The 23276-nt window shown below is 47.4% G+C and overlaps 1 protein-coding gene across 5 annotated transcripts in view; it reads right to left on the bottom strand.

Annotated features, from left to right (window-relative positions):
• The window catches only part of LOC117869539 (IgGFc-binding protein-like), a 326696-nt gene that overhangs the window by 211416 nt on the left and 92004 nt on the right, over positions 1-23276 (bottom strand). For 3 of the 5 annotated variants that reach the window (XM_034756461.1, XM_034756465.1, XM_034756464.1), the window contains 10 exons: positions 22749-23077; positions 14850-15423; positions 13121-13719; positions 10242-10806; positions 8546-9141; positions 7822-8392; positions 7430-7629; positions 5310-5684; positions 2534-2820; positions 435-598 (listed from right to left, as the gene is read on the bottom strand). In XM_034756461.1, coding sequence (XP_034612352.1) covers positions 589-598; positions 2534-2820; positions 5310-5684; positions 7430-7629; positions 7822-8392; positions 8546-9141; positions 10242-10806; positions 13121-13719; positions 14850-15423; positions 22749-23077 — 4106 coding nt within the window. In that variant the 3' untranslated portion in view covers positions 435-588. Of the gene's footprint in view, positions 1-434; positions 599-2533; positions 2821-5309; positions 5685-7429; positions 7630-7821; positions 8393-8545; positions 9142-10241; positions 10807-13120; positions 13720-14849; positions 15424-22748; positions 23078-23276 lie in introns of those variants that run through there. The other 2 variants (XM_034756463.1, XM_034756462.1) reach the window with 2 other exon arrangements.

Here is a 23276-nt window from a genome sequence, read left to right as displayed (position 1 = left end):
TTGAAGCTTTTCTGTTGTAAAATAGCCAGCCGCAGGTCTGTCATTGAATGACCGGACAGGTTAAAGTGTTCTCCCACTGGTTTTTGAGTATTATGATTCCTGATGTCAGATTTGTGTCCATTAATTCTTTTGCGTAGAGACTGTCCGGTTTGGCCAATGTACATGGCAGAGGGGCATTGCTGGCACATGATGGCGTATATCACATTGGTAGATGTGCAGATGAACGAGCCCCTGATGGTATGGCTGATGTGATTAGGTCCTATGATGATGTCACTTGAATAGATATGTGGACAGAGTTGGCATCAGGCTTTGTTGCAAGGATAGGTTCCTGGGTCAGTGGTTTTGTTCAGTGATGTGTGGTTGCTGGTGAGTATTTGCTTTAGGTTGGGGGGTTGTCTGTAAGCGAGGACAGGTCTGTCTCCCAAGATCTGTGAGAGTGAGGGATCATCTTTCAGGATAGGTTGTAGATCTTTGATGATGCGCTGGAGAGGTTTTAGTTGGGGGCTGAAGGTGACGGCTAGTGGTATTCAGCCCAGTCCAATGCAGGGAAGGGAAAGGGGGCGGGGTCCATTGCAGCTCAGGTGGCTTTTAAACATTGCTAGGAGAGAAAGAGAGAGACAAAAATTAATCCCTCCTGCTGGGTCACAGAGCGGATTGAGATTGACAGCACTTTTCATCCAACCACCTCAAAATATTTTATGAGACTCCCTCAAGCAAACTGGAATGAAATCCAGTGAATACCATGTGACGTTGCACCCCATAATGCTTTATGGAAATATGCTTATGAATGTAAATATGACATAACTGGAATACGTTTTCTGCTACATATGTCATGTAACATATCTCTGCAAAGGTTATAATCTACTGAATATATTCATCCTGTTTGTATGCATATATCATTTTTGTATTAGAAGTTATGAATATTGGCTGGGGTACTTGTTTGAGTTTAAGTAGCCTTAGTAAAGGATTTGGTCAGCTTCTTGAGAAAGGAGTGTGCAAATTAAGTGCCCAATCAAAAACCACTTAATTGACAATGGATCTTGGAAGACTCCAATCCACATAAGAAGTCTTCCTGGAGACATTTAAGATAGCATGTGGGCAATGGCTGCTGCCTGTAAAAACTGAGTCATGCATGGAGATGTGACTTGCCCATGTGACTCCAAAACTCCATCTTGGAGCTGGATTTTGCTTAGAAGACAGGAGGGGGTCTCCACCACAAGAGGAATTCTATTTAAGCTCCTGGAAACCCCTCCATTTCGTCTTCAACTGGCTCAAGAGATAGCCTCTCCCCCCAAAGGATACTGAAAGAAACGGAAACAAAGGACAGTAACCACAGGGGTGTGAGTGATTGCTGGACCCAGACTAGAAGGAGGCTAGTCTGTAAAAGAAGCTTACTGGAACATCTCTGAGGGTGAGGTTTCATCTGTAATCACTTTCTTACTTTATTAGGTTTAGACTTGCGTGTTTTATTTTATGTTGTTTGGTAATTTACTTTGTTCTGTCTGTTATTACTTGGAACCACTTTTATCCTACTTTTTGTAGTCAATAAAATCACTTTTTACTTATTAATTATCCCAGAGTATGTATTAATACCTGGGGGGCAAATAGCTGTGTATCTCTCTCTATCAGTGTTATAGAGGGCAAACAATTTATGAGTTTACCCTGTATAAAGCTTTATACAGGGCAAAATGGATTTATTTGGGCTTTGGACCCCATTGGGAGCTGGCCATCTGAGTGTTAGAGCTGTTTTCAGCTGTTGGGGGATGTGGTTCGGACTTGGGTCTGGGTTTGTAACAGGCTAGCGTGTCAGGCTCAATCTGGCAAGGTTCTGGAGTCCCAAGCTGGCAGGGAAAACTGGTTAGAAGTAGTCTCAGCACATCAGTTGGCAGTTCACAAGGGGTTTTCTGTGATCCAACCCATCAACACTCCACTGACACTGGGGTCATCAAGAACCCTAGAGTCCTTACAATGACTGAGAGCATCTACCCCAGCCCCACACCTCACTCTGGAGCCATAAAAGTTACACAAGAAGAATTGCCCCAGGGAAGGAGCTGTGTAGGGTTGGCAGGGGCAGACCTGTGCTGTCCACCTGATAAGCCCAAGGGTATGGGTCATGGGGCGAGAGGGGTAGTCTTCACAGTCTGCGGCCCTGTAGCAATTCTGGGCTGATCCAGGCTGTGAAGCAGCCCTGTTATAAACCAAAGCAGCCCGTGGCTGCTCTAATTTATGCCAGGGGCTGAAGCAGAGCAAAGGTGGCACAGAACAGAATCAGAGCCATTGTCTTTACTCCAACAAAAGTGGCACTGCAGGTAGCCATGGCCTGTGGTTTCCAGCACTGAGCATTCTGTAATCAAGCCTGGATGCTTTTCTAAAAGATCTGCTCTAACAGGAATTATTTCAAGGCAGGTCACAATGGCCCCTGTTGGCCTTGGAACATATGGAATCTATGAACCAGGCCAACCACATGATCAGACCTGTGAGGAGTGAATGGCCATGCTGTCTTAGAAGGAGCAGCCCCTTGAAAGCCCCTTACCTTCTTGAGAGGTCTCGTGCCCTCCAACCTTCAAACATGTCCGTGATGTTCCCCACAACCTGCCCGCTGGGCAGCCGCAGGTCGTCGGAGATGTCACCATTGAAATTCCCGCAAGGTGCACACAGCTTGTTAGCCAGGCTCTCGCTGACTGTCACTGTCACCTCTCCTCTCAGGCTGAACAGAATCTTTATTCTAGAGCCCTGGACAATCATGATGGTGCCCTGAGACTCACTTACAGACAAGGTTCTGGATACCTTCACTGGGAGCTGCCTTTGGTGCCCTCTCACCTGGAAGGCACAGACAAGGAGGTCAGAGAAAAGCTGGGCACCATGGGAGGTAGTGAGACAGAGATAGTCTATGGACCCCAGTACAAGGCAATGGGGTCTGGAGTCGCTAGGTCAGATTTTGCTCTCAAACAAGTGTAAAACCCGAGTAAATCCATTGCAGTCAGGGGAGTAACTCTGGATTGAGACTGATGTAACTGAGAGCAGGCTCTGCCCCTCCACTCTGGGAGATGAGCCTATCTCTTTCCAATTATCTTCTCCTCAATGCATGTGTGACTAAGGGAATCATCTCTCCTTTTTTTCTGACCCTAACAAGGTCTTCGTTAGCTCATATTTCCGTAATTAGTGGCATTATTTCTATTGCAACAGCACCCGGAATCCCAGGGGTGGTTCAGGACCTCTTTGTGCCAAGTGCTGTACAAACACAGACCAAAAGCACAGTCTTCATCCCAACGAGCTTACAGCCTAATGCTTCATTTTCAGTCAGAAGAAACGTGGGTCAGATCTAATCATATTGACTGTGAAGGGCAATAAATTGGGGCCATCAGTCAACTGAGGCAGGGAGATCCAGCCCAGAACAAGTATTCGACTGGTTCTCAGGAAAGTATCTATTTAGTTGTATGCTCTGTGTGATAGAGACCCTGATTTCAGGTGGGTAGGGACTCTCAGGTCTCTTGCTGTGTGTCTGGGCAGCACCCGGCATAAAGGGGCCCTGATCTCCGGGGGGCAGGGACTGCCTCTTGCTGTGTGTCTGGGCAGCACCTGGCATAATGGGGCCTGATCACAGTTGGGGTCTGTTGTGCTGCCATACTTGGGTGTCCTAATTCCCAGTTTCCCACCCCCCTACTTTAATAGAAATAATAATAATAACTGGTACAGAGAACATCAAGCTCCCTTAGAACATATTTCTTCAGTCATTAGAACCAAACTCAAAGCAGGTTTGTTTTAAGGTCTGTAAATACACAGATTAGAGCTGGAGGGGGGTGGAATGGTTTTCCAGTATTGCCACAAGTTTTTGAGAGTTTGAATTTTTTTCTCATCCTAAATCAGTACGGGAAGTCTTCAAAATTTTTGCAAATCAAAAACCTTAATTTTTGTTTGTTTGTTTGTGTTGGGTCAATCAAAATGTTTTGTTTCAGTACAGTTGTGTCATTTCTATTTTGATTTTTTTCCTTTTAACTTAATTTTTAGACCAATTCATTTAAAATTTGAAACAAAGTTATACTGAAATGGAAAACCAGAATTTTTCATTTTGAAAATATTGAAATGTTTAATTTTGAGCATGTGGGAAAATTCTTTTTTCAGAGTTTTTTTCCACTTAGGAGATTCGTCAAACCCAAGCCCGTATCACGAAAAGTTTTGGGTTCAACGAACAGGCATTTTTTGTCCAAAAAACCATCTCACACGGTTTACAAAGGTGAGTGTCAAGATTCTGTTAACATTCAGCCCAGTGGTTGCGTGGTTAAATACCCCGGTGAAGGTCTTTTGCTCACCACAGTTTCCTACAGCTACTGCAGGTGAGACTGCTGGCATGTCAGGAACAGCCTTGCTATTGGTGGCAGCACAAGCAGTAGCGTAGCTGGGGGGGAGCAGCCACTCCCCCACCGAGCACAAGTGGCGCCTTTTTAATTTTAATCACCCGGGAGCGGGGGAAAAAAAAAGGCGCCATCCACTGAGGTGCTTTTACTGTCGGGGCGGCGCTCCGGGTCTTGGCGGCACTTCGGGGGCGGGACCTTCACTTGCTCCGGGTCTTCAGCGACACTTCGGCGGCAGAACCTTCACTCGCTCCGGGTCTTCGGCGGCACTGAAGCTTCATTGCCGAAATGCAGCCAAAGCCCTATGGAGCGAGTGAAGGTCCCGCCGCCGAGGTACCGCCGAAGACCCGGAGCGCTGCCCCATCAGTAAAAACGCCGCAGCAGGTGGTGCCTTTTTTTTTTTCCATTCTCCCTCTTCCCTCCCCCTGGCTATGCCACTGAGCACAAGCTCACCATTAGAGGAGGAGGTTAGGGTCTCCCAGCTCTGTGTGGTGCTTAATTCACTGGCTAGATGAGTGGGCTAAAATTCAGAATGCATGGGTTCTAGTCCCACCACTGGGAGAGGAGTGGGGTCTAGTGGATTAGAGCAGGAGTGAGCTGGGAGCCAGGACTCCTGGGTTCTTGCTCTTGGAAGGGAATAGGGTCTAGTGGGTTTGAATGGGGGGCTGGGAGTCAGAACTTCTGGATTCGATCTGTGGCTCTGAGAGAGAAGTGGGCTCTAATAGGGGTGAGCTGGGAGCCAGGACTCCTGGGTTCTATCCCTGGGTCTAGAGGTTAGAGCAGGGTCCTAACAGGAGTCCTGCACTCTATTCCCAACTCAGTCACTGTCTCACCGTATAACTTTGGGCAGATCACTTCCCTTCAATAAATCAGGGATCTTAATAGTGACTCACCCCCTCCCCCAGATTTCTGCCCCTCCCCCTTGGTTTAGGGTGTGCTAACCCAGCCTCCTCTTACCCAAACCTCCTTTTTCTTATTGACATGGATAAGACCCTCCTCAAAGAAAACGGAGATGCCATCAGGAACGGCCAAGCCACCTTCTCTGAACACACTGACCACCATCCGGAACCAGGGGAGGTCGACCCCTTCGCAGAGGGAAGACACATCGTAGGCCCCTTCAAGGAGGACTTCCCTCTCGACACCATCAAAGGAGGTGAACCATATTCCTGGGGCCAGCGTGCACCGGCCCACCTGCTTCACGCAGCTGCGCACCCCATTCCTGAGCATGCATTTCTCCTCTTCGGTACATTTTGTTTCCTCACAGATGACCTCGCCTGAAGCGTGGCAGGTGCATTTCTCGGAGCAGTTGCTGGACACAAGGCTCTCCCCGGCCTTCAGGGAAATACCCAGACAAGCAACTTTAAGTGAACACAAAGGGAATCACACCTCGGCAGGAGGGACTGGAAGCAGCAATATATAGAGCTATAGGAAAGCCCCGCCATGAGAGGATCAATAGAGAGAAGACGTCAAGGACCTTCCAGAAGCAATAGCGTAGCAAGGCTGATCACAGAGAGAAAGAGCAGGTGGATACAGCAGCGATAAAGAAAGCAAGGTATGGGATTGACCGGTCTCCACACTGAGGTCTAATAACATCAAGTCCCAACACCTAGCAACATCCCCTGCCCAAGGTCTGACAACAAGGGGGGCAGCTGCAGTGTTGATTTTCATGTGAAAGGCAGATTTGCCAACCAGAAATTAGGCTTAGTCCCACCAACATTTTTCTTTACACACAGTCAATGCTCTTGTTTCCCAGGAGCCAGACTGGAGGGGAAGAGCCTCATATTCCACTTGCTGCCCCCCTGAACTAAGGCTGGATCGGAGCTGGTCCCCTGGAGGGGAAAGGCCCCAACTCGCATTCCCCACCCACCTAAGCCAACCAATCCTCTCACCCCGGGCTGTATCAGAGTCAGATGCCCCTAGAGGAGAAAGGCCCTGTGTCCCATTTCCCCAACCCACTACGCCAGACAGTCCCTCTGACCTGGGGCTGGCTCAGAGCTGGCACCCCTAGAAGAGCAAGGCCCTGTGTCCCATCCCCTGTCCCCCTAAGCCAGCCAGTCCCCCTAGCCTGGGTCTGGATCAGAGTTAGACCCCCTGGAGGGGAATGGCCTGTTTCCCATTCCCTAGACACTTCCCTACTTTACACTTGCTCAGTCTCCAACGTGCTGGACAGTTTCATTCCCTCATGGTATTTTCTTCCAGATCTGTTTTACAATCTCCTGCAAACAAACTTCATCTCAATACCTGGCTATCTGGATACCTGTCTGATCTGAGCCCATGCTCAGAACTTTCTGGGAGTCACGTTACATCCCAGGTTACTGGTCAGTTCCTTAGATCAAGCCACCGAGGCTGCTTAGTGAGGTCCATAAACTTTAAGCATCGTTGATCAAGTTTGTCCTGCATGGACAACTACACAGAACCAATGAGACTCCCAAAGACCTGACCCCCCACTTCGGGATGCTCTGAGCTCGGTGTAAAACCAGGAAAGGATCTTTTGGGAGCAGCTTTTGCTTTGGTTATTCCAAAGGCCTGTCCTGGAATATAGAAAACTATCCTTGTTCTCAGTGGTGGCAGATGACAGAACAAGAAGCAATGGTCTCAAGTTGCAGTTTGGGAGGTCTAGGCTAGCTATTAGGAAAAACTATTTCACTAGGAGGGTGGTGAAGCACTGGAATGGGTTACCTAGGGAGGTGGTGGAATCTCCATCTTTAGAGGTTTTTAAGGCCTGGTTTGACAAAGCCCTGACTAGGAAGATTAACTGGTGTTGGTCCTGCTTTGAGCAGGGGGTTGGACTTGATGAGCTCCTGAGGTCTCTTCCAACCCTGATATTCTATCATTCTATGATCCCTGTAATAGAAATGATGGGCCCCACGTTTTGTATGCACAGCTGCCATTGACTGCAGTGGAAGCTGCATGGGTGACCCTGAGGGCAAGATTTGGCTCTAGATTTTAGGTATAGCCACATAGTAGGATACAGGACATGCCACTCTATAGTCACTCTAACCCCCACTGGGAATCCCATTGCCAGAGGAGAATGGTGGAATCGGGGAGAACAGACGGACCAATAACCGAGCACCCACCTTGATGTAGCGTCCATTGTGCACACAGCCACACCTGTCCATGGAGACGCATGCCTCCCCATCGGACACGTATTCTGGATCACACCAGCAGCCTTCAAAGCACTTCCCGGTGCATTGGGCAGGGGCAAACAAGCTGGCACAGGTGAAATCGCAGGATCTGGTACACAGCTCATAGTGGCTGTTAGCCGGGCAGGCAAGGGCTGGAGGGACAGAAGAAAAATTACAACCATCACAGACAGAAAGCCAAGTTAAGGTGAGGTCTCCCACCTAAATAAATAGAATGTCCTACTTAGCCTAGAAGTCTGAGATGCATTGTGGAGGCTGGATAGCACAAGAACCACAGCAGCTATAAGTTAATGAAGTACAGATTGTAGATTGTCCTGTAGACTTACGGCAGAAGGAGGCCGTTCTCCAGGTCTCGATCTTGGCCCCAGCTGCCTGGCACGCAACCACATAGGCCTGCAGGCTCTGGCAGAGAGTCTCTCCCCTTCCGTTGGTGGCACACATGTCATAGAGACAGTGGTTGAAATACTCAACAGGATTGATTATTGAGTGACAGTCTCTGAAGGGACCTGAGGTGGCCGGGATCAGCCCACAGGAGCTCTCAGTCTGGTACGGCGCTGTCTGGGCTGCATCACAGATGGGGCACTTCTCACCACAGCCATCAGAGCATGTGACACCATCAACAGGCACCTTCCAGGAGGCAACAAATTCATCCACATTCTCGGTACTCTTCACACCGGGCAGTAGGAGATCATCGTTCTTGTCATCGTTAAAGTTGCCACACAAGCCGCACACATGTCCCTTATAGGTGCTGGGGATGGACAGTAGGAGGTAGGATGCAGTGTCATAAAAGACTTTGAGGCCAGAGGCTGATTGGACAATGATGTTGTTCCCTTCTTGGTTGATCCAAAGTTTTCCATCGTCCGTAGCCAGTGGGAGAGTGTAGAGCTCACCACCCATCTGTGCCAATAAGAGAGAAATTCACCCATCACTGGTGGAGACTTAGCAATGTCCTAGTGTTTTACACACACACACACACACACACACACACACACACACACACACACACACAATATTAGTGCTATGTAAGTCTAATCGCAAACAGGGACTTACCGCAATCTTCCACTTCCTCCCGCTCTCCATGGCGATGGTGTAACCATGCAGGGACACCACCACTGTTCTCATCACAGCCATGTGGCCACCACCAGGGATCTCATTCTCCACCACCACAGAGAAGTTCTCCAGTCCAGAGTCTCTGCTGCAGACCTTGGCTAAGGTGTAAGTGCAGGAGCCCTGGAAGTCAAAGGCCCGTCCATCAAAGGAGATGTAGTGAGGTCCGCCAGATGCGACGCATGTTCCATAGCCCGTGGCATGGCAGCCCAGGATTCCATTCTCCACCCTGCACTCCTCATTGGCTCCACAGGAGGCTTTCTGGCACGCAACGACCCCATTGTCTTTGCACAGGCAGCGTTCCTGGCAGGAGGCACTGGGGTAGAACTCCTCTCCCTTCTTGTAATACATGGCCTGGTGCACACAGCCACACTGCGCGACAGGAATGCACTTGTCACCACTCAGGGTGAATCCAGCATCACAGAAACATCCTTCAGCACAGGGTTTGTCACACCGATCTAGAGCCCACAGGTTGTTGCAGTTGGAAGGGCAGCTAATTCCACAGAGTTCGTAGTGAGAGTTAAGGGGGCAGGTGGGTCCTGAAGAAAAAGATCAGAGAGAATTTGAATTTCTGTGAGAGGAGAAATGTGGCTGAACTAACAGATCATCTTGGTCAATGTTGTTGAAAGTCTCTTTCTTTTCACATCCATTAGGATATGGTTAGAGCAGGCGACTGGGAATTAGGACTCCTGGTCCTAGTTTCATCTCTGGGAAAAGTATAGTCTAGTGATTAAATTAGGGGAGTGGCCATCAGGACTCTTGGGTTCTATTCCCATCTGTTGGATAAAGGGTCACCTCTTGACTAGAATAGTGGGAGTCTGCATTCATGCATTATGTTGTAAGCAGGGGGGCTCCGAACTCCTGGGTTCTTTTCCTAGCTCTGCTACCTATTTATGGAGGACACCCTTGACCAAATAATTTGCCAGCTGTTTTCCTAATTTTCCCAGCCGATCAAATGGGGATAACAATACTTACCTATCTCGCAGTGACTTACAAGACTTAATGAATGTTATAAAATGTTTCTACTTCTCTAAATGCCAAAGTATTAATTCAATTTACTCTGGAAAGGCAAAGTGTAAGGCTTGGTCTACACTACAGACTTATGTCAGTATAAGTATATCACTCAGGGATGTGGAAAATCCACACCCACACAGTTATACTGACCGAACTCCTGGTGTAGACAGTGCTATGGCGACAGGAGGGCTTGTCCCATTGCCAAAGCTACCGTCTATCAAGGAGGTGGATTAACTACGCCAATGGGAGAAGCTCTCCTATCGGCATAGGTTGCGTCTTCACTAAGTGCTACAGCGGCACAGCTGCATCTGTGAAGCTGCAGCTCTGTAAGTGTAGACAAGCCATGAAAACACCAGGAACAGAAAAGAGGAGCTCTAAGAGAAAGTTTATAGGACATCTAGACATTAAGTAACATGATACAGAATGAAAAAAATATTTCAGGGACTAAAATTTTAATTGCATGTTGGAAATGTCTAGGGCTAGAATCTGTAACAAAGATATCGCACACTGTAAATTAAAACTCAGAACTGGGTGGGTGAACAATTCTGACCCCACCCTGCAGAGGGCGCTGGTGCACATGTGCAGTAGCCAGTCCCTAAAGCAGAGTCCCACAGGCGACACTTACTGCAGAATGAGGCCAATCTCCACGGCCCTATCCGGATGCCCCTGGCCTGGCAGGATGTGACGTAGGTGCTGATTGCGTTGCACAGTGTGTCCTGGTGACCCTTGTATTGGCAGGTGTCATAGAGACAATCATCAAAGAAGGGGGCTGGGTCGATGGCCCCGTGGCACTCTCTGAATGGCCCGTTCTGTCGGGTGAGGACCCCACAGTACTGGTCTCCCTTATAGGGTTGTTTCTGAGCCTCACTGCAGACTGAGCAGTCCCCGGTGCAGCTAGACGAGCACCCTGGGACCTCCCCCACCTTCCAGCTGTCGGCAAACGGAATCTCATCAGATGTCTGAGTTCCATTCTTCATGGTCAGATCGTCGCTGGGGTCCTGATTGGCATTGCCACAGAGGCCGCAGACAGCATTGGCGTACGTATTGGGTATGATGACCCTGGCGTAGCTGTACCAGTCGAAGCTCACTCTCAGGTCGAAATCAGTCTGGATAAAGCCATGGACTCCACTGATGTAGGCCTTGAACTTGTGCTGATGGGAGAAGGGCAGGTCCACAAAGACACCATTGACCTGGAAAACACAGTAGAGATTGTCAAGGACTTCACTCAGTGCACTCGACATGAAATAATTCCATTTCCACGGAGCAGCCATGGATGGTCTGTCTCCAGAATTTATATTTCTGAATTGGATGGAGGGTAACCTAGTGCATTAATATTTCATCCCATTGCCCCTTACTATAGCCCTTTCCTTTTCTAAAGCTCCTTCTATCCAAAGAGTGCTATGCAATTGAAGCATTAAAGACTAGAGCTGGGTGAAAAATCTCACACAAATAATGTACTTGCTCATAAATTCAGTTTTTGTTGACCAGAAACTATTTCTGTATTTGATAAAAATTGGAGGGATAGTTGTGGTGGAACAAAAAATCAGGCTGGATGCACAAGGGGCCATATGCAGGAGCAGTTTCCTTTATAACTTTAGCCCAGTCATTAGGACACTCACCCGGGATGTGGCAGACCTGGGTTCAGTTCCCCCCACTGCCTGATACAGAGCAGGATTGAAAATCCGGTCTCACATTTAGCATCTACTAGGCTTCTCTAGGGCAAAAATATTCTCAATCTCTCCTGTTGAAGCTGTTCTACTTTGTATAACTAACTAGTCAATAGAGCAGGAATTTGAATGTGGGTCTCCCCCTGCCCCAGCTGAGTGCTTAACAGACAGGTATAGAATCATTCTTATTCTTGCTCTCTGGGCCAGGGACTAGTCAAGTATTTTATACACAGTGGAACAGCTTCAACAGGAGAGATTGAGGGATGCTATGTGCCGCTGGCATGTCAAGGTCCAAACACGTCCTACGTTGATGGAAGGGGTTTTTCCAAATGGAGGTAGGTAATCCACCTACCTGAGCAGCGGTAGCTACATTGATGGAGGAATTCTTCTGTCAACCTAGCTGTGTTTACACCAGGGGCTAGGTTGGCTTAACTACAGTGCTCAGGGTGTGTGTGGATTTTTCACAACCCTGAAAGATATAGCTTGGGGTATGTCTACACTACCCGCCGGATCAGCGGGCAGCAATCGATCAAGCAGGGGTCGATTTATCGTGTTTAGTGTCTAGACTAGCGCTCTCCCGTCGACTCCTGTACTCCAGCTCTGCAAGAGGTGAAGGCAGCGTCGACGGGGGAGCGGCAGCAGTCAACTCACCATGGTAAGCAGTCAAGACACCATGGTAAGTCGATCTAAGTACGTCGACTTCAGCTACGTTATTCACGTAGCAGAAGTTGCGTAACTTAGATTGATCCCCCCCCAGTGTAGACCAGCCTTTAGATTGATCTAAATTTTAAGTGTAGCCCTGCCCTAGAATATCCCATAGTCCAGTAGCTAGGGGACTCTCCAGAAAATTCAAATTCCTTCTCCCCATCAGGCAGAAGGAGGAATGGAATCCAGGTCTTCCACATCCCAGGTGATTGCTCACCCACTGGCCTAAAGGGAGTCATTAGCACTGCTGGCGACTGCATGAACCTAGCCCGTCATTTCCTTGGTTTTTTATTGCACGGAAACAGAACAAAGTTTCCTTTCAGGTGGAACAGAATTTTTGTCAATATTTTCAGAACTGGCAGTGTATCAAAGAACCAGTTATTTGCCTAGCTCTACTCACAACAGCCCTGTGAAGTGAAAAGATCTTATTACCCCCTTTAGAGTTGGGGAAAATAGGCCAGGTCTACCCTGTAATCTTACATCAGTATAACTACATTGCTCCGGTGTGTGAAAAATCCACCCCCTGAGCAACGCAGTTACACCGACCTAACCCCAGTGTAGACAATGCTATGTCGATGGGAGGACTTCTCCTGTCAACATAGCCACTCCCTCTTGAGGAGGTGGAATACCTGTGCCGACAGGAGAAGATCTCCCGTCAATGTAGTAGCATCATCACAAAGTGCTACAGTGGTGCAGTTGCATCGGTGCAGTGTTTTAAGTGTAGACCTGCTCATAGAGGTACAAAGGTAGGAAGTGACTTGCCCTAGGTTATTAAGCCAGTCAGGGACAGAGAGGAATAAAATCCTAAATGTCTGAAACCCAGCTCAAACCACTTCCCCTGCTTCCCAGGAGTAGAATGCTGGAGCTTTAGTTCTTAGCACCGTCTGCTCGAACCTTCTAGTCCCCACAGCTGTGATAGAACCTAGGAGTCCTGGCTCCCAGCCCCCCTGCTCCAACCACTTGACCCCACTTCCCTCACAAAACCAGGGATGGAATCCAGGAGTCCTGATTCCCACCCCCTGCTCCAACCACTAGACCCCACTCCCTCCCAGAGCTAAGAAGACAACATAGAGCCCAGTCAAGAGATCACTGAAATGACTTCCTGCATTCCCCAGTGATCCTGTGTCCCTACCTGGATCTTGCGTGGATGCTCCTGGCTCAAGCTGATGGTCACGTTGTAGACCTCTAAGGTTACTGTTTTGGTGAAGGACACGGCCTTACTGCCTCGGTTGTTGTTCTTCACTTTGACATTGAACGGGGTGAGTGTGGGGTCCTCAGAGCAGAGAGCTGCGAACTGGTAGATGCAGGTGCCCATAAAATCATACTTTTTCCCATCAAAGGTGGTGTAGTGAGGGTCTCCAGTACCTATGCAGGTGGAGTAGCTGATCGCATGGCAGCCACGGACCCCATTGACCATGGAGCATTTTTCTTTGGCCTTGCAACTGGTCTTCCTGCAAACCACTGTGCCCAGGCTGGAGTCACACCTGCACCGAGAGTGGCAGTTCTCATCGGCCCAGAACTCCTCACTGGGTTTGTAGTAGCGGCCGTTGTAGTCACAGCCACAGCTCCCCAGGGGGATGCACTTATCAGTGCTGAGGACGTAACCGTCATTACACTGGCAGGTCTCCACGCAGGGCACCCGGCAGGAGGAGGGGGCAGTTCGGTCAGAGCAGCTGGCTGGGCAGGCGTTCCCACAGGCCTCATAGTGGCTGTTCTCAGGGCAGGGAAGGGCTGGGACAGGGTTGAAAAGGGGAGATTTAAAAATACAGGAAATGAATGAAACAACCTGCCTAAACGCAGTGAGAGCTACAGACAAATTCTTACATGCAGTGCGTTATCCACCCTGCATGAAACAGCCAAAAGGAAAAGGATGGTGGAATTAACTTCTGCATTCAGGAACCAAAAGGCCATATATGTCTGCAGCCAAATCTCACAGGCCATGAGTCAATCAGGGTCAGCTCTTGGGTATAAAGAACACTTAGGGTCTGCAGGGAATGCTCAATAAGAGTACTCTCCTTTGAGTTAGTGCTGACCTTAATGGCGCAGTGTGGCGCTAGGGGGCGCTGTTCTGCAAACAAAGGAGCCGGATCTGATTAGGAGGTGCTCTCCACTTGAGTCCGTGCTGACTCCAATGCCCCATTGTTGCGCTAGTGGGCACTGCGCTTCAGGGAGTGGGGTGGAAGGCGCAGTAGGGGATGCTCACTCCTTGGAATCAGTGCTGACTCCAATTCTCAAGGGTGACACTAGGGGGCGTTGTACTGCAAGGAGCAGAGTAGGGAGCTCAATAGGTGGTGCTCAGAGTCAGTGTTGGTCCTTATGCCCAAGAAACCCAGGCATTCACAACCCTATGCTCAGGTCATTCACCATCCTTTCCACCAACAGAGTGACCAGATGGCCTACTGAAACTGAGCGTAAACCAGATTTACCATTTCATGGGAAATATCAAGATTTTGGATTTTCTTCTGTTCCGAAAGGGAACGGAAATGAAATTTCTGTCCCAGACATTGTTGCAGGTCGATTGAAGTGTTTTATTTTGATAAAATCAAAACACTACTTTCTGATTTCAATCTTATAAAACCTTTAAAAAATGTTTTATATATCTAAAAATAATTAATTTTGTTGTCAAAAGTCGTTTCAAAATGAAAAATTGAAATGCTCCATTCTGAAATGTTATTGACATGCTTTGTCTCACTTTTTGAAATTAAATTTTGTCAAAATCTGAACTTTTTTCTAAACGTTTTGAATTTGACAAGAATGGCATTTTTCTTCAAAACTCCGGTGGAATGAAAAACATCCAGGCTTCTCTACTGACTAGCCCGATCCTGCCCATGTCAGTAAGGACACCAAGCTGTCAGACTCACCACAGCCAGATGGCATCCTCCAGTCATAGACGGTGACCCCGTGGTCTCTGCAGGTTGCTGCGTAGGCCTCCAGCGCCTGGCACAAGATTCTCGTAGCGCCCCTGTTCAGACACACGTCATAGGTGCAACTATTGAAAAACTCACTGGAGTTCACTCTGGAGTGACACTCTCTGAAGGGCCCTCCCGGTGCTTTGCTGATCAACCCACAGTGACTGTCACCCCCGTACAGCTCCCTTGTGCTCGCATCACATGTCAGGCAGTTCTCTTGGCAGGAATCCCAGCAAAGGGAGTCCCGGTCTTGGACTTTCCAACTGGCAGCCCAGCCCACGATGGAGGAGACTTTGGTGCCGCTGGCTGACGTCATGTCATCTTCAGGGTTCTGGTTGAAGTTCCCACATAGGCCACACGTGGCCCCATAATAGCTGCTGGGGAGGGTGATCACCAGATGCCAGTCCCAGTTGTATGCCACCTGAAGACCAAAGTCCGTCTGCAGGATGGCGCGGAAGCCGCTCTGATACACTCTGATTTTACCATCTGACAGTGTCACTGGGAGACTGGTGATCACGCCGTTTAACTAGAGACAAGGACAGGATGGGCTGTTATTGCTCTGTCATCCTAACTTGTTCTTATTGCATATGTCATCTCACCACTCATTTTGACTGTACCTCATTGTCACTCTAACCAGTGGCATGTACAACAAGGGGGCCAAATCCTTCATCATAAGAACATAAGAACGGCCATACAGGGTCAGACCAAAGGTCCATCTAGCCCAGTATCCTGTCTTAAAACAGTGGCCAATATAGCCCCTGTCAGGTGCCCCCCCGGAGAGGATGAACAGAACAGGTAATCATCAAGTGCTCCATCCCCTGTCGCCCATTCCCAGTTTCTGGCAAACAGAGGCTAGGGACACCATCCCTGTTCATCCTGACTAATAGCCATCACTTTTTATCTATTCCTTACTCAGGAAGAGCCAATGAAATCAATGCGAGTTGGCCTGAATATATTAAGAACAGGTTTGACAAACACCTGTCAAGGATGGTCTAGCTATACTTAATATTGCCTCAGCCTGGGGAGATGGACTTAGATGACCTCTTGAGATGCTTTCTGGCCCTACATTTTTAGAATTCTGTATACAGTACTTATCTATCTACAATATCTACCTACAGTATCTGTCTGTCTGCAGAATTCTCTATGCCTATCTATCCATCCACACTACCTAGCTATATTGACTAGTCACCTACAGAATCTAGCCAGCCATCCATCCATCAATCCACCCACCCACTGATTTCTCTGTCCACATTATCTAGCTATATTATTTCCCACCCACAGTATCTATCTACAATATCTAATTATCTAGAGGTGTCTAATACACAACCCGTGATGTTGCACACTATATGATTTTATGAAAAATATGCTAATGAATGTGAATATAATGTTTCTGGAATATGCTTCATGCAAAAGATCTCTTATAAGGTATCATTACAAATCTTATAATCTACTGAGTGTGGTCATCCTATTTGTATAAATGTATCACTCTTGTGTCTGAAACTAGAAATATGAAATATAACTCTGAGGGCCTATTGTAATTATGCAAAGTGTGGGCCATTAATGGTGGTTTGGAATCTTGATGGCTCCCATCAGCCAGGACAATCGACTGTGAATGGCTCTGTTTGCAGGCAGGCCTTCCTGTGAGTCAGGCTGGGAGGAATGAAGGCTTGGGGGTCTTACAGTGACATGTGATCATGTCACCTAAATTGGAATCCATCTTTAACCTGGTGTTTTTCCATTGAGAAGGAGGGGTGGGAACCCAGAGGGACAAAGGATTCCTGCCTTATGCAAAAGATATATAAGTGGGTGGAACAGAACAAAAGTGGCGGCCATCATGAGAAATATCCTAGCCATCACCTGAGCTGGAACAAGGGCTGTACCAGGGGAAAGGATTGTGCCCAGACTAGGAAGGCATCCAGTCTGTGAAGGAAACATCTCTGAAGGTGAGATTTTATCTGTATTCAGTTTTATTACTGTACTAGGCTTAGACTTGCGTGTTTTATTTTATTTTGCTTGGTAATTCACTTTGTTCCGTCTGTTACTACTTGGAACCACTTAAATCCTACTTTCTGTATTTAATAAAATCACTTTTAACTTATTAATTAGCCCAGAGTATGTATTAATACCTGAAAGGGGGGGGGGTGCAAACAGCTATGCTCTCTCTATCAGTGTTATAGAGGGCGAACAATTTATGAGTTTACCATGTATAAGCTTTATACCGGGTAAAATGGATTTATTTGGGGTTTGGACTCCATTGGGAGTTGGGCATCTGAGTGTTAAAGACAGGAACACTTCTTAAGCTGCTTTCAGTTAAGTCTGCAGCTTTGGGGCATGTGGTTCAGACCATGGGTCTGTGTTGGAGCAGATTGGCATGTCTGGCTCAATAAGACGGGTGCTGGATTCCCAGGCTGGCAGGGAAAGCAGGGGCAAAAGTAGTCTTGGCACATCAGCTGGCAGTTCCCAAGGGGGTTTCTGTGATCCAACCTGTCACACAACCCGTCTGATATATTTGTATGACCCACATGACACATTGGAAATCTCCAGAATCTAAGCTTTAATTTTTATTTATTTGTTTGTTTAAAATAATTTTTTGGCTTTTATGACTGCAAGGAAAACCTTCCAAATGTGCCCCAAGTGTGACTAGTTCGGCACCATCTGCCTGAGTCTGCAGAGAGCCTGAAACGATGACCCCTAATGGTGTAAACTCCACTGCCCCTACTAAGCAAATCAGAGCATCAACTGTAAAGCCCATGGATAACACTTCAGTGACAACACTAGCTATTTAATCCCTGTGTGGCAAAAGTGCTTCCCCCACATAGAATTATAGAATCATAGGACAAGAAGGGACCTCAAAGATCATCTAATCCCATCCACTGCACTCATGGCAGGACTAAGTATTATCTAGACTGTCCCTGACAGGTGTTTGTCTAACCTGCTCTTAAAAATCTCTAATGACGGAGATTCAATAAACTCCCTAGGCAATTCATTCCGGTACTTAACTACCCTGACAGGAAATTTTTCCTAATGTCCAACCTAAACTGCCCTTTTTTAAACCCATTGCTTCTTGTCCTATCTTCAGATGTTAACGAGAACAATTTATCTCTCTCATCCTTCTAACAACCTTTTACGTACTTGAAAACAGTTACCATGCCCCCCCTCGGTCTTCTCTTCTCCAGACTAAACAAATCCAGGTTTTTTAAATGTTCCCTCATAGGTCATGTTTTTTAGACCTTTAATCATGTTTGTTGCTCTTCTCTTGACTTTCTCCAATTTGTTCACATCTTTCCTGAAATGTGGTGCCCAGAACTGGACACAATGCTCCAGTTGAGGCCTAATCAGTGCGGAGTAGAGTGTAAGGGTATGTCTACACTGGCAAGTTTCTACACAACAAGTTATACAACTTTTATTAAAGTGCTGGAATTAAACTGCTGTTGCATGTCCACACTGTGCTCCTTGTGACTGTGAAGTGCATCCACATTAGCAGCTCTTGCAACAGCAAAGAGAGCAGTGCATTGTGGTAGCTATCCCACTGTGCAACTGGCTGCAGAGTGCTTTGAGAAGGGTTTGCAATGCCTCATGGGGCAGGCACAGCGTCATATGATGCAGGTTTCTCAATCCCATTGTTCCATGGGCATCCTACTACATTGCCAGCTGCTTTTCAACTGAAGGGGGGGGGCAGTGTGTGTGTCTGTCTGTGTGTGTGTGTGTGTGTGTGTGTGTGTGTGGAGGGGGGAGTGACAGTGTGTGTTTGGGGGACAGAGAGTGTGTCAGCATCTTGTAAGTTCAGACAGAAGCAGGAACCAACCAGTCCCGAGGCAGGGGGAGGGGGATACCCCCCCCCCGACATCAGCCCCCGCCTCCCTCCCCAGCAATCTGTCTCTCTCTCTCTCTCTCTCACACACACACCCCTCCCTCTGTGTTCAACAGCACGAGCGTTCCATATTAATGGTTTGCTTTGTGTCTCCGAGCAGATCAGCACAGCACACAAGGGCTGTCAGAAACACAGCTTTGAAAGGGAGGGGCGCATGTTTCCAGGGCAGCCAAGTTCAAAAGAATGAGCAGAGCAGCCACTTAAGGGATTCTGGGACCCTTCTGGAGGCCAATCGATTGCTTTCTGCGCTGTAATGTGTTTACACTGCCAATACAGAGCGCTGGAGCCTCTGCACTTTAAGGCTTACGACTCTCGTCGAGGTGGCTTTTTGCAATGCTGCAACGGAGCTGTTTCTGCGCACTAAGTGGCTTGGCAGTGTGTACACCTTGGGAGTTACACCGCAGAAAGCTTCTTTACTGCGCAGTAACTTGCCAGTGTAGACAAGGCCTAAGAATTACTTCTTGTGTCTTGCTTACAACACTTCGGCTAATACATCCTAGAATGTTTGCTTTTTTTTGCAACAGTGAATCATGGCGTGTACAAATGCAAGTCACGGGAGGTGATAGTATCGCTCTACTTGGCACTGGTTAGGCCTCAGCTGGAGTACTGCATCCAATTTTGGTCACTGCTGTGTAGAAAGGATGTAGAGAAACTGGAAAGGATCCAGAGGTGAGCAACAAAGATGATCAAAGGGATGAAATGCATGTCAGATGAGTAAGGCTACGTTTTAGTCACGGGTATTTTTAATAAAAGTCACGGATAGGTCACGGGCAATAAACAAAAAGTCACAGCCCCCTGACCTGTCCATGACTTTTATAAAAAATACCTGTGACTAAATCTTACCTGCTGGGAGGAGGGCACTCCTGAAGACTGCTGCTGGGGGGGGTGGCAGTCCCTGCTGCTGGGGGGAGCTGCTGGGGGAAGCAGCGCAGGGCGACTTTTTGGCCGGGGGGCAGCCCAGGCCCTGCTGCAGCTGGAGGGGGGTGCGGCCTAGGGCCCTGCCGCTGCTGGTCCAGGTGTGGGAGGCCTGGGTCCCCGCTGCCACTGCAGCTGGTCCCAGTCCACTGCACCAGGGCAGCGCTGGGGACCAGTTGCCTGGAGCTGCCAGAGCAGTGCCTGCTGTGGCTGGCCCCAGGGCTTCCCCAGCTCCTGAGTGGTCCTGGGGTCAGCTGCACCAATGCTGTAAAATTCATGGATGCCATGGAAAGTCATGGAAGCCATGACTTCCATGACCTCCGTGAATGATTCGCAGCCTTACATATGAGCAAAGACTGAAGGAACTGGGTATGTTTAGTTTGCAAAAGAGGAGATGGGGGGATATAATAGCGGTCTTCAAATACTTAAAAGGCTGCCATAAAAAAGATGGAGAAAAGTTGTTCTTTCTTGCCACAGAGGGCAGGACAAGAGGCAATGGGTTCAAACTACAGCAGAACAGATTTAGATTAAATCAGGAAAAAACTCCCTAACTGAAAGAAGACTAGGATAATGGAACAGACTGTTTAGCAAGGTTGTGGAATCTCCTTCACAGGAAGTTTTCATCTGTCTTGGATGATTTAGACACAACATGGCATCATGGCAGGGGGTTAGACTAGATGACCCTTGAGGTCCCTTCTAACTCTATGGCTCTATGATTCTATGTGTGGAATAAGCATCCCATCACACCCTGGTCATTTTAACAGATCAAATGGGGCAAGGACTGGGGTGGACGCATTTTGTGTAGAGAATGGGGGTTGCTACAGAGAATGAGATACGAAGAAAAGGATGAAGGAGATTCACACAGACAGGTCAGGAAAAGAGAATCAGAAAAAGGAAGATGCAGAAAATGGAGGGGAAAAGGGCAGAAATATATCTGAGCCTCAAATGGAGCACATTTTCTCACTGTACAATGAACAGAAAAGGAAAGAAATGAATAATAAATACATAAATAAAAAATTAGTTCCTTCTAGAGATGTACAAATAATAGATTAGTAATTACGAAAAATTAGGGGGGGAAATGTTTCAGTCTAACTGAAAAAAAAATTCACATTTTTTGGTGAAAAGTGGAAAGAAAATTGTTTCAGGTCGAACAAACCGTTTTTCACTTTTTAAAATATCTGAAATTTAAAAAAATAAAATTAAAGGAAGTTTTGAAACAAAACATCATTTCAAATGAAAAAACTGAAATGTTTTATTTCAAAGATGTTGAAACAAAACCTTTCAGTTTTTTAAGATTTTTTTTTCTCAGCCAAAATAGGTTGTCAAAACTGATGCAAATTCATGAAAGGTTTCAGTGCACAGAAACTGCATTTTTTGCCAAACAAATGTTTTGGATGAAAAATTTTGCCCAGCTCTGGTTAAGAACATAAGAACAGACATACTGAGGCAGACCAATGGTCCATCTAGCCAAATATCCTGTCTTCTGACAGTGGCCAATGCCAGGTGCTTCCAAGTGAATGAACAGAAAAGGGGCAATTATTGAGCGATCCATCTCATCGTCCACTCCCAGCTTCTGGTAGTCAGAGGCTAGGGATACCCAGAGCATGGGGTTGCATTTCTGACCATCTCGGCTAATAATCATTGATGTATCTATATTCCAGGAACTTATCTATCGCTTTTTTGAACCCCATTATAGTTTTGGCCATAATCCTCTGGCAATGAGTTCCACAGGTCGACTGTGCGCTGGGTGAAGAAGTATTTCCTTTTGTTTGTTTTAAACCTGCTGCCTATTTATTTCATTGGGTGACCTCTGGTACTTGTGTTATGTCAAGGAATAAATAATACTTCCTTATTCACTTTCTCCACACCATTCATGATTTTATAGATCTCCATCATATGCCCCCTTAGTCATCTCTTTTCCAAGATGAAAAGTCCCAGTCTTTTTAATCGCTCCTAATTTGGAAGCTGTTCCATACTCTTAATTATTTTTGTTACCCTTCTCTGGACCTTTTCTAATTCTAATATAAGGCTACATCTACACTACAGGGGGGAGTCGATTTAAGATACGCAAATTCAGCTACATGAATAGCATAGCTGAATTCGACGTATCGCAGCCGACTTACCCTGCTGTGAGGACGGCGGCAAAATCGACCTCTGTGGCTTCCCGTCGACAGTGCTTACTCCCACCTCCGCTGGTGGAGTAAGAGCGTCGATTCGGGGATCGATTGTCGCGTCCCAACGGGACACAATAAATCGATCCCCGAGAGGTCGATTTCTACCCGCCGATTCAGGCGGGTAGTGTAGACCCAGCCTAACTCTTTGAGATGAGGTGTTCAGAACTGCATGCAGTATTCAAGATGTGGTTACTATATTCTCCCTTTGATCTCTATGCAAACCTCTGATAGGCCGTTCTGCTGTGCATATTGGGGAGTATATAGTCCTGAATTTACACTGCAACACATGCACCATAACTTAAATATAGAATTCAGCCCACTACTGAGACCTGTGATCTATGCCATCTACTCCCATTGATTTCAATGGAGTCCTGATTTCACCTCTATTATTAAATTAATTTAATGGAGATATCCTATCTCCTAGAACTGGAAGGTCATTGAGTCCAGCCCCCTGCCTTCACTAGCAGCACCAAGTACTGTTTTTGCCCCAGATCCTTAAGTGGCCACCTCAAGAATTGAACTCACAACCCTAGAGTTAGCAGGCCAATGCTCAAACCACTGAGCTATCCCTCCCCCGTTTATCAACCTATTATCCTTATTAGTTACAACCTTATTATTATTGTTGGCTAGGATTATCAACCTATCCAACACTCCTTTCTTTCTCTGTCCCTTCTAGAGGGGGGAGAGTCTTCTCCCATGCATCGTCTAACAACTGAAACAACCGTCCCACCTTGTCCAAGGTTAGAAACGTCACCTGAAAACATCTTTCTTCCCATTTGCCTGTGTCTTTCTCTCTCACATCCCCTGATTCTAGGATACCATTTGTGTGGGAAAGACACTATGCCAAATCAGTGTGTGTTATGAGGTGCAGTCCTGAAATCAGAGACTTACCCGGACTTTGCCAACTTCCCTCTTGTAGATGGAGATGTTGTAGCCATAGACATAGATGTTGGTCACTCGTAGAAAGGAGATGGCCTGGCTGCCCCTGTTATCATTCTTCTCATCGATGGTAAAGGGCTCCAGGGAGCGGTCGTGGCCACAGTACTTGGCAATGGTGTAGGTGCAGGTGCCCTGGAAGTCAAACGTCAGGCCATCAAAGGTGTGATAATGCGGGTCCCCCCAGCCCCAGCAAGTTCCCACGTAGTCGGGAACACATGTCGCGTGGCTATCCTCTGTCTTGCACGTCTCCTTGGTCCGGCATTTCAGGGTTTCACAGGTTTCTGAAAGGAGAAAGCCCAGTCACATCAGAGTGGCGGACTCGAGACAAGTGTCTAGGCCGGGGGAGCAAGATCTGCCATGAGCAGAGCATTCATGCAGAACCAACTGAACCAACCAAGGCATGCTGAGGATACTCAACAGAACTTGGCTTGCTGCAAACTCTGGTCCCAGTCCAGCTAAACACTCAACTGTGTGAGCAGC

The sequence above is a fragment of the Trachemys scripta genome, chromosome 24, assembly GCF_013100865.1.
Source record: "Trachemys scripta elegans isolate TJP31775 chromosome 24, CAS_Tse_1.0, whole genome shotgun sequence".
Classification (NCBI taxonomy): Eukaryota; Metazoa; Chordata; order Testudines; family Emydidae; genus Trachemys; species Trachemys scripta.
Note: the sequence above shows the minus strand (reverse complement) of the source record. Positions and strands in the feature narration are given on the sequence as shown.